General features: G+C 37.2%; 1 protein-coding gene across 5 annotated transcripts in view; it reads left to right on the top strand.

Moving 5' to 3' along the window:
* The window catches only part of AGTPBP1 (ATP/GTP binding carboxypeptidase 1), a 201717-nt gene that overhangs the window by 86315 nt on the left and 104687 nt on the right, over nucleotides 1–10715 (top strand). For all 5 annotated transcript variants that reach the window (XM_023735793.1, XM_012556959.2, XM_023735796.1 and 2 more), the window contains 2 exons: nucleotides 761–858; nucleotides 6675–6791. In XM_023735793.1, the coding sequence (XP_023591561.1) occupies nucleotides 761–858; nucleotides 6675–6791 (215 nt within the window). The remainder of the gene's footprint in view (nucleotides 1–760; nucleotides 859–6674; nucleotides 6792–10715) is intronic.

The raw sequence follows: 10715 nt of genomic DNA, 5'->3' as shown, positions 1-10715 counted from the left end.
AGTATTTTATCTTTTTAGGGGCTATTATGAATGGTATTGTTTTCCTGATTTCCTTTTCATCGTTCTCCTTATTGGTGTATAGGAATCCAACTGATATTAATTTATTTTTATTGTAAAAAATATGTAACACAACATTTGTCAGCTCCACATTTTTCGGGTGTACAATTTAGTGATGTCAGTTACATTAATCATATTGTGTAACCATTACCCGTCATTGTTGCCTGATTTCCCATCACCCTAAATGAACACTCACTGTTTCCTAAACAGTGGCTGCCCCCTCCCCCTCCTTCTCACCCTTGCTACCCAGTAGTAAGCATTGGTCTCTGTACATTTGCCTATTCTTGTTATTTCATGTAAGTGAGATTATATAGTATTTGTCCTTTTGTGATTGACTAACTTGAGTGAGCATAAGGTTTTCCGGGTTCATGCATGTTGTAACATGGATCAGGACTTCATTTCTCTTTATGGCTGAGTAGTATTCCATTGATGTTATTAATTTTTTAAAACTGAGAACAATGGTAAAAATGCACTGATTTTTTTTCTTTTTTTTTTTGCAGTGCTTTCCAAAATTTAGATCACTTTCACATATTGTAGGTTTTTCAACCCCTGGGATAGCCTTAGAGGCATTTTTCATAAGAAATCTCATTTACTTTTTTTTTTGGTGCTTGAAAATACTTTATATATATAACATTATACCTTTGGATGTGCATGTTGTAGAATGCTTACCTCTGGCCTACTTATAGCTCATTTTGTATCACAGTGGATGACGTAGTAGATGAAAGTGATGACAACGATGATATTGATTTAGAAGCTGAAAATGAAACTGAAAATGAAGATGACATAGATCAAAATTTTAAGGTTAGTATACATTTCTATTATTAATCAACTGGATAAATTCTACAGTTGTAAAACAAAGATTGGGTAAATAGAGATAGCTTTTTGTTTTTGTTAGGTACTGTCCAGTCAATTCCAACTCATAGTGACTGTATTCTTTATGGGAACAGATCGCCAGGTCTTTTTTCCTGCAGAGCTGTTGAGTGGGTTTGAAGTACCAGCCTTTCGGTTAGCAGCTAAGCACTTAACCATTGCACCACTAGGGCTATTTTTTTTTGTCCACATCTTTTTATTGTGGATGACTACAGTAAGCTAAAAGGAGCCCTGGTGGCGGAATGGTGAAAGTGCTTAGCTGCTAACTGAAAGATCAGTGATTCAAATCCACCAGCCCCTGAGGAAAAGACATGGCAATCTACTCACTTAAGATTACAGCCTAGGAAACCCTGTGGGGGCAGTTCTACTCTGTCATATAGAGTCACTATGAGTCGGAATTGACTTGGCAGCACATGACAATAACAACAATAAGCTATTGATGGGCAAATGATGTTGCTTTGAAATCACTGATCTGGAGAGGACCTGAAAGTAACTTATTTTCTCTTTCCCTGAACAAGAAGATTTTTCTTATTTTTCTGACTTATATTTTGAAAGTATTTCAAGGAAAGAGGTTTGAGAATCTATTGTGGCAACTTATTGCAAAATGTCTTACCTTCCCAACAATCTTTTGGGGGATACAAAAATAGTAGGAAAATAGTCTGTAACTGATAAGTTTTTGTGAGAACTAGTGTTTACATAATGATTCTTAGGTTTCAGTTAACTGGACAAGGAAATGGAGAGGAGTGTTTATTGAATTGGGAAAAGGTAACATAATCGTCATGTTACATGAGATGTTAGGTAAAAGAGGCAGGTAAATTTTCAGAATTTCATTACACCTCTGGAAGCTGCATAGTCTGGTATATTTTGGTAGAGAGGACTACTTTAGCATCTAGAAAAACGGGCTGGTCTCCTTCATTTGTGAACTGCTTAGGTTGTTGCTTTTTTTAAAATTCATTTGTTATAGGTGGGGGGATGAATTATTTTATTCTTATCTGTTTGGGCCTTTTTGTCTTGGAGTACTACATCAAAATTAGAGAACACTCGGTATTTGACTTCCTCTGGAGGTAGAATCTAAGATACTAGAAGGAGACATCTTAGCAGGAGATATAGAAACATTTTCATTACTGCCAAATGTGATCATTAGGGCAAGCTTTGGCAAAATTGTCAAGTATACCATTAGCCAGTCTGGAACACATGATGGTCTGTGTCCTGGCCTCTAGAAGCTATAAAGAAGAAAAACAGTGTAGGTGCTGATGGTCGAGGCAATGAAATCTGGGGTAAGTGAATTTTGCCCCACCAGGAATGGTGTAACTGTTAAAGACTATATGTTTGTGGTTCTGAACTGACACAAGTTAAAGAACTAGAAGGATCCAAATTAGGAAAAATTTAATTCTGTATGTAAAGTGTTCCTTAGATAACGGTAGTTATATTCATATCTATTGTTTGGATTTCTTGTATGTGTTTAGGGGTAATAAATGTTCCCAGATTAATACTACAAAGTCTGTAACTTTAAAATACAGTATTTTGATAGAAAATTTTTCTGATATGTGCTGTATACTTACATGTCTTTTAAAAACAAATTATGGCGAGTGTAATTTATTTTATTCTCCATGGCTCAGGATTCTCATTAACAATATCTGTTACTTTGATGACTACAGATGTAAAGACAGAGAACTTGGTAGGGGAATAAAACTCAACAGGAATTATAACAGTGGCTCTGAGTTTGCTGCTTGGACATTGTTGTGAGTGTGTGAGAAATACATACATTTTTTTTTTAAACCATTTGAGGGTAGGTTACATATTCCATGTATCATGGTCATTTATCCTTAAACATGTCATTTTATATTTTCTAAGAATAGTGATGGCCTTAGTTATCTAGTACTGCTATAACAGAAATACCACAAGTGTATGGCTTTAACAAACAAATTTATTTTCTCACAGTTCAGGTGGCTTATTGTTGTTAGTTGCTGTTGAGTCCATTCCGACTCATAGCGACCCTGTGTACAACAGAACAAAACACTGCCCGGTCGTGTGCCATCGTCACAATCCTTGCTGTGCTTGAGCCCACTGTTGTAGCCACTGTGTCTAGAAGTGGCTGGAAGTCTGAATTCAGGGTGCCAGCCCTAGGAGAAGGCTTTCTCTCTCTTTTGGATCTCAGGGAAGGTCCTTGTCTCTTCAGCTTCTGCTTCCTGATTCTTTGGAGATCTCCATGTGGCTTGGCATGTGTCTTACCCCATCTTTGCTCTGCTTACTTGTTTAATCTCTTTTATATCTTAAAAGAGTTTGACTCAAGACACACCCTACACTAATCCTGCCTCATTAACATAACAAAGACAGCCCATTCCCAAATGGGTTTATAACCACAGGCATAGAGGTTAGGATTTACAACACATTTGGGGGGACACAGTTCAGTCATAACAGTAGTTATCAGCTTCATAAATTTACAGTAATATAACACTTTACCATCCGTATTTTAATTTTGTCAGTTGATCTAATAATGTCCTTTGTAAGATTTTTTTCCCTTTCTAGTACAGGATCTAGCATCAGGTGTTGCATATAATTATCTTGTCTCTTTAGTCTCCTTCAATCTGGAACGTTTTCACGGCTTTGTCTTTTGTAACATTGACGTCTTTGAAGAATGCAGTCACTGGCTGGCATTGTTCACTGAAGTATTGGTGATTGTTCACATTTCCCCCACTTTTTCTCCCTTAGCTTGGTAGTTATAATAAAAGTAAGGAAACAACAACAGCTGGTATTTATTGAACACTTACCCTACGCTAGTCTAAGCACTTTATGTATGTTAGCCACTTAATCCTCATAGCAGTCCTATAAACTACGTAATCTTATTATTCCTGCTTTATAGATGAGGAAACTGAGGCACAGAATGGTTATCAGTCTAGCTTATAAGTGGTGGAGTGGTGATTTAGAATAAAATAGTCTGGTGTGAATGTCCACTTTGTTTACAACTGTATTGCAGTAAAATATTATTTTCTTTTAAGGACTATAGGATTGCTGGCTCTTTGAGACTGTCGAACTGTATTATCTTCTTTTTCTTCTTAACTGCTATCTGCTTACTGTCATTGGCTGTTAGGTATGGACGTCCTTAATTCTTCTTCTTTTTACCTGAATTCCATCACTTTGATGCATTAGGTAAACTGCTACATTGTAGTGGGTGTGATATTTGTGTTTTATTGTGGTTGTGTACTTAGAGACTTTTTTTCATACCATAGTGATTCCATTCTTTTGCCCCAGATTTTTCAGAGTCTGGAGCATTTATGGAAACCTGAAAGCTCAAGAAGACCCGTCTCCTGTTAGCCAAGACTTTTCTGTATATAAGCTTCAATACATTTTTCCCACTCCATAACTTTAGAAGAACTTTAAGGAGTGGGAAACCAAAACAGAGAATTCCTTCTCACTGAGTTCTCAGAGTATTGTAGTTTTCTTTCCTTGATGTGCCTGTTTTACCGGTAGTATTTAAAAAAAGAAAGGAAAAGTGGAGAGACATTACATAAGGCTGTATTTTCACAACATGATGTTGGATATTGAACTAGTATGTTTACAAAAAGAAGACCTTTGTACATTATTTTATTTTGGAAGTTACTGTCTACTTTTTAATTTCTCTTAGTACCAATTAAAAATTAATAAGTGGTATTGCTATCTCTCTTTAACCATCAGTGAAGGTCATGATGAGTTTGTATTGATGTGAGACCAGAGTTGTTGAGGGTCCTAGAAAAGGGCTTGTATAGTAGGTAAGCCAGCACTTGTCCTCCCGTTGTGGTGTGCATCAGGTCTTCTCTGAACAGCATACCCAAAACCAAACCCACTGCCGTCGAGTCAATTCCAACTCAGCAACTCTATAGGACAGAGAGAACTGCCCCATGGGGTTTCCAAGGCTGTAATCTTTACAGAAGCAGACTGCCATATCTTTCTTCTGTGGAGCCACTGGTGAGTTCAAACTGCCAACCTTTTGTTTGGCAGCCGAGCACTTTGACCACTGTGCCATCAGGGCTCCTTCTGAATAGCATACAGACCAAATATTCTGTTTCTCTGAAGACATACTTTTCCTTTAGGTTTACCCTCTTCTTTCCTAAAGGGGCATGGGAATAATTTCTGGCTTTTGCTCTACTCTTTACCCCCCAGCCCCCCAAAAAACAGAATGATTGGTGACACTGAACTTTTTAAGTGAACTTTATTGACCATAGAGTGTTAAGAGTGCTTGGTAATCGTTAGTCTGTATTGAGGCAGTACTTCATATTGGTTAAAAATGTATGCTGTGAATCACCCTGACTGGTTTTGCTTCCTGGCCCTTGTCTTTGCAGGCTGTGTAATTTCTGGGAAGCCACTTAACCTCTTTGTGTCTGAGTTTCTTCTTCAGTTAAGTGGGGTTAAAGATACTATCTACTTCTTAGCGTTCTTATGCAGATTAGATTAGATAATCTATGTAAAATGCTTAGCATAGTGCTTTATACATTCTGAGTTTCAAATGACTGTTAGCTCTTTTGATTATTACCACTGTCACCACCATATACATATGTTTTTCAATTCAATTCTTTTTAAGTTTTACTGCCCTTTGATATGAGCGTAATGATGACAATTAGGGAGATTGGGGAAAGCATACTTAGCCTTGATCTTGATACTGTGATGTCCTGGAAGGTTTTTAATTTTAGAAATCAGTAGAAATTCAACTTTGTCATATATAAAGTCATTTAGTTTATTGCAAGGTACACAGCTAAGACCTGAAGAGATACATTTTAAGCACTGGAGAATCAGAATTTAACAGTTACAATGCTGATTTATTGGCTAGAGTCTCAATCTTTAGACTTTTTCAGTTTTTGCCTTTTATGAGAGGTCTTGAGAGAAAGGCTTGACCACGGCTTGAACTTGGTGGAGGTCCCTTGTAGCTAGGGTCAGAGGTTGGCGGTGGTGGGCAGAATCTCAGTTTTAGTTTCTAGCAGGGTCTCCTTTTGGGAGAGTATCAGAGTCTAGAGAAGGGTCTCTTGCCTCTGCTCTTCTCTCAAAGGAATGAGCTGAAACTCACTGCTTATATATAATTTTGTAGCCTTGTTCTGATACGATAGGGCCAAGTGATGTTATGTTTAGTGTGTTACATCTTCAAGGATAGACGATTGCCTGATGTTGCATCTTTTAGAGATTAAGGGGTTGTGTACAACATCACTGATGTTGCTTTTTGAGAGATTAAGGAGTTGCTTATGAAATTATCAATTCCTAAAGTTAAAAATTTTCTAAATAACTTTTTTGATGACTTAACCATCATAGTTTCTAACAGCTTGTAAGCTGCTAGTGACTTAAAGTTTTTCTGGTTAGAGAGCATCACAGAAGTATATCTGTATATTTCTGTTTCTAACTTCCTGTCGTGAATGAGTTGTACATATGCAGTTTGAAAGTGTTTAACAGTGTTGAAAGCATACATAATAGTGACATACCAATGTGACTTGAGGTACTACATAGACATACATGTGGCTTTTCTGTCTTGAGGAGCCCAAATACTGTGTTATATTAGAATATCTGGCAAAAACCAAACAAAAATTAACAGCATTAACAACAACAACCTCAAAATAATAAGCAAATTTGAATGTAAGGTAAAATTAAATAAAACTTTCATTCAGTGATTACTCTCTGATTCTAATTACATGTAATTAATAATTTGGAAAATTTTAAATCTAAAAATACATTCTGTAATTTTTATGGTTTCCTTCACTGATGACGTGCTATTTGTCTTATTTCAGAATGAAGATATTGAAACGGATATTAACAAACTAAAACCTCAGCAAGAACTAGGACGAGCTCTAGAAGAACTAAAAATGTATGAACACCTTTTCCCTGAGCTTGTTGATGATTTTCAGGTATAAACATAGAAAATTCAGTATCTTACCTGATTTTAATAAAGAGGTTTTTTTTATCTCTCTTAAGCCTATAATCACTGCTTTCATTCCTAAGAAGGAAAAGATAGTATTGCTTTTCTGAGTGGCCCTGGACAATTATTTAAACATTCAGAGCTACAGATAGCTTATCTGTAAAAAAACGGGTTGGACTAGCTGTTTAATTTTTCTGCCTTTAATTGACATAGTTTTTTACTCTTATGTATTTTAAAATGACATTTCAGAGTCATATGTTAGAGTCTTGTTTGTATCTATTTTGTTCGTTTAAGATGGAGATGAGAGCTAACAAAGTGCTGAATTAAAAATAGAATCGATGTATATTAAATTTTTCTCCCCCCCACCCCCTCCATAGTTAACTGTATAACCGGGGGGAAGAGAGAAAGAAGGAGGAGAAATTGAAATCTTAAAATCTGAGTTGGTTCACAAGGAGAGTGACTTTTTAACATATCTTACCCTCTGTCTTAGTTATCTATTGCTGGTATAACAGAAGTACCACAAGTGGATGGCTTTAATAAACAAATTTACTTTCTCATGGTTTAGGAGGCTAGAAGTCTGAATTCAGGGCACCAGCTCCAGGGGAAGGCTTTCTCTCTCTGTTGGCTCTGGGGGAAGGTCTTGGCATTAGTCTTCCCCTGGGTCTAGGAGTTTCTCAGTGGAGGGAACTCAGGTCCAAAAGGGTGCACTCCACTCCTGGCTCTTCTTGCTTGGTGCTAGGATATCCCTCACTTCTCTCTTTTATATCTCAGAAGAGATTGACTTGAGAAACAACCTAATCTTGTAGATTGTGTCCTGCCTCATTTAACATAACTTCCTCTAATCCTACCTCATTAACATCATAGAGGTTAGAATTTATAACACGTAGGATAATTAAATCAGATCACAAAATGAAGGACAGCCACACAATACTAGGAATCATGGCCTAGCCAAGTGGACACACATTTTTGGGGGACACTATTCAATCCATAACATCCTCATTTACTAGAATATAAGTATTCAGCCTGGATTACACAGCAAATAGTGATAAAGTTGGTTGAATTGATGGCATTTAGTACATCTAGTTTCTTATTCTCACTCTGCTGCTGAACTGTGCTGGGTACTTGGGTAAGTCCTTGAAACTGCTGAGGATCTTCAACTATAAAATACAGGTTTGAACTAGATAATCTCCAAGATTTATTTAGCCCTTGCTGCAGAAGCACTTCCTCCTCCCTCATTTCCATACACTTAATTCCTAGTTGTTTAAAGAAAAAAATTTTTGATGTCAGCTTATATATGATAAAAAAAAAAAAAAAGAGAAATATTTGCCAACTAGTGTTTACATTTCATAGTTCCAGTTATTCTGCTATTGGATGCAGTGGGAGAAGCAGCAGCAAGTCCCCCAACCCGCCTCCCACCGTGTTTTGGTGCTTCCCGTAGATTTGAGGTTCCTTGGAAGGTAGTAGAGGGAGGGCAGGAATGAATGAGAGGGTGTTTGTCGAAGAAAAGAAAAGCAGGGAGAAGCAATTTGGAAAGGGTACAGAGTACCTTTTTTCCGTTCAACCTATAGCAAATATCTGGCTCCTCTTTTAATACCCTTGTGCCCAGCTAAGAACCCCTTGAAAATAAAATATCCGGAGGCAACAAATACTGCTAAATCAAAGCAGAAAAATATTGTGGGAGGGAATTGATGATTGTCTGAAGAAATCACCTATTTTCTTCCCTATTTATGTCTGTATGAGAAATATATAATGTGATTACAAATTGTAGTTCTGATGTGGGAATAGAGCAGAATAATTTTGTAAATGGTGTCAAGGCCAGAGCTCTCCATCTGTTGCCCATGATATGGGAAATAACATATTGTCTTTTATTGGAAAATTACTTTTCAAGTCATTGTGTTGGCACTTGACTATCTTTCTCAGTTTTAAGTTTCAGAATTGTGCACTGTTCAAGTACTTTAGTGTCTGTTTTATGAAATGTGTGCCTACAGCACATTTAAGTGAGGTGCTTTCAAGGAATAAAAAAATTGGTCGGTTCCAGTTAGGAAGTGTTTGAAATAATTTTACTTAGCCGTAACTTACCAATTCCTGATAGGTCCTGAGATATTAAACATAAATGAAATTAATTTTGATAATGACTTTCAACTTGGATTTACATGTCATTCTCAGCACTGCCTATTGAAATTTAAAATGACTTGATGTGTATGTTTGAACCCCAAACACCACCTACTTTGTTTCCAGATATGTGTTCAGTGCCCACATGGAAGCAAAATGGCCTTCATTTGAAGGTGTCATATGGAGTTAAAGTAATTATCAACAGACTTTTTGAGGGAACCTTACTCTGCTTTTTTTCCTCCCCCTAGATTTTATTTATTTTGTTGTTGTTGAGAATATACACAGCAAAACATACACCAGTTCAACAGTTTTCTAAACATACAATTTAGTGACATTGATTACATTCTTCGAGTTGTGCAACCATTCTCACCCTCCTTTTCTGAGTTGTTCCTGCCTCATTAACGTAAACATACTACCTCCTAAGGTCCCTGTCTAATCTTTCCATTTGCTGTTGTCAATCTGATCCCAAAATAGATAGTTGTTAAAAGAGCATAAAACTCAAGGCAGACATTTTTTACTAGTTAAGCTAAACTTGTTTGGTTTTAAGAAGATGTTGGGATATTTTTAGTTTAAGGTTTAAAGATTATCTCAGGGAAATAGTTTTAGGGGTTCATCCACTTTCCATGGCTCCAGAAAGTCTAGAGTCCATGAGAATTTGAAATTCTGTTCTGCGTTTTTTCCCTTTTGGTCAGGATTCTTCTATGGAATCTTTGATCAAAATGTTCAGTAATGGTAGCTGGGCACCATCCAGTTCCTCTGGTCTCATGGCAGAGGAGGCCGTTGTTCATGGAGGCAGTTAGCCACACATTCTGTATCCTCCTGTCCCTGACTCTCCTTCTTTCTCTGTTGCTCCAGATGGATGGAGACCAATTGTTGTGCCTTGAACGGCCGCATACAAGCTTTTAAGACCCCAGGCACTACACAGTGAACTAGGAGGTAGAATAGAAGCACTAAACACGTTATTAGGCCAGTAAAATGGGATGTCCCATTAAACCATGACCCTAAACCTCCAAACCAAGAACCAAATCCTATGAGATGTTTGGTTGTACATAAGCAGCCTCAGCAGCTGAACTTTTGCCAGTTCAGCTTTTTAATAGGTGTACAACTTATAGACAGTTAATTACAATAATCGGTTGTGCAACCCTACCTTTAATTAATGTGATTTTTCCATCACCCTTAACCCCTCTTTTCCCCCTCCCTCCCATTCCTGGCAACCACTAATAAACTTTGGTCTCTATACATTTGCCTTTTCTTGTCTTTCTTATAAAAGTGAGGTCATTCAATATTTGTCCTTTTGTGATTGGCTTATTTTGCACAGCATAGTGTCTTCAAGCTCCATCCATACTGTAGCAAGTATCAAGACTTCATTTCTTCTACTGGCCAAGTAGTATTCCATTGTACGTGTGTACCACATTTTGTTTATCCATTCATCTGTTAATGGGCATTTAGGTTGTTTCTAGCTTTTGGCTATCCTGAGTAGTACTGCAGTGAACATCGGAGTACAAGTCTCTTTTTGAGTCTTTACTTTCAAGTTTTTTGGGTATATACCTAGGAGTGGATTTGCTGGGTCATATGGTAGTTCTATTTTTAGTTTTTTGAGGAACCGCTGTACTGCTTTCCACAGCGGCTGTACCATTTTGCATTCCTACCAGCAATAGATAAGGGTTCCAATTTCACCACATCCTCTCCAGCATTTGTTATTTTCTGTTTTTGTATTTTAGCCATCCTAGTAGGAGTAAAATGGTGCCTCATTGGGGTTTTGATTTGCATCTCTCTGATGGCTGATTATAATAAGCAACTC

Source organism: Trichechus manatus, unplaced genomic scaffold (assembly GCF_000243295.1).
Source record: "Trichechus manatus latirostris isolate Lorelei unplaced genomic scaffold, TriManLat1.0 scaffold00082, whole genome shotgun sequence".
Taxonomy (NCBI): domain Eukaryota; kingdom Metazoa; phylum Chordata; class Mammalia; order Sirenia; family Trichechidae; genus Trichechus; species Trichechus manatus.
This window is presented reverse-complemented; position numbering and strand designations above follow the sequence as displayed.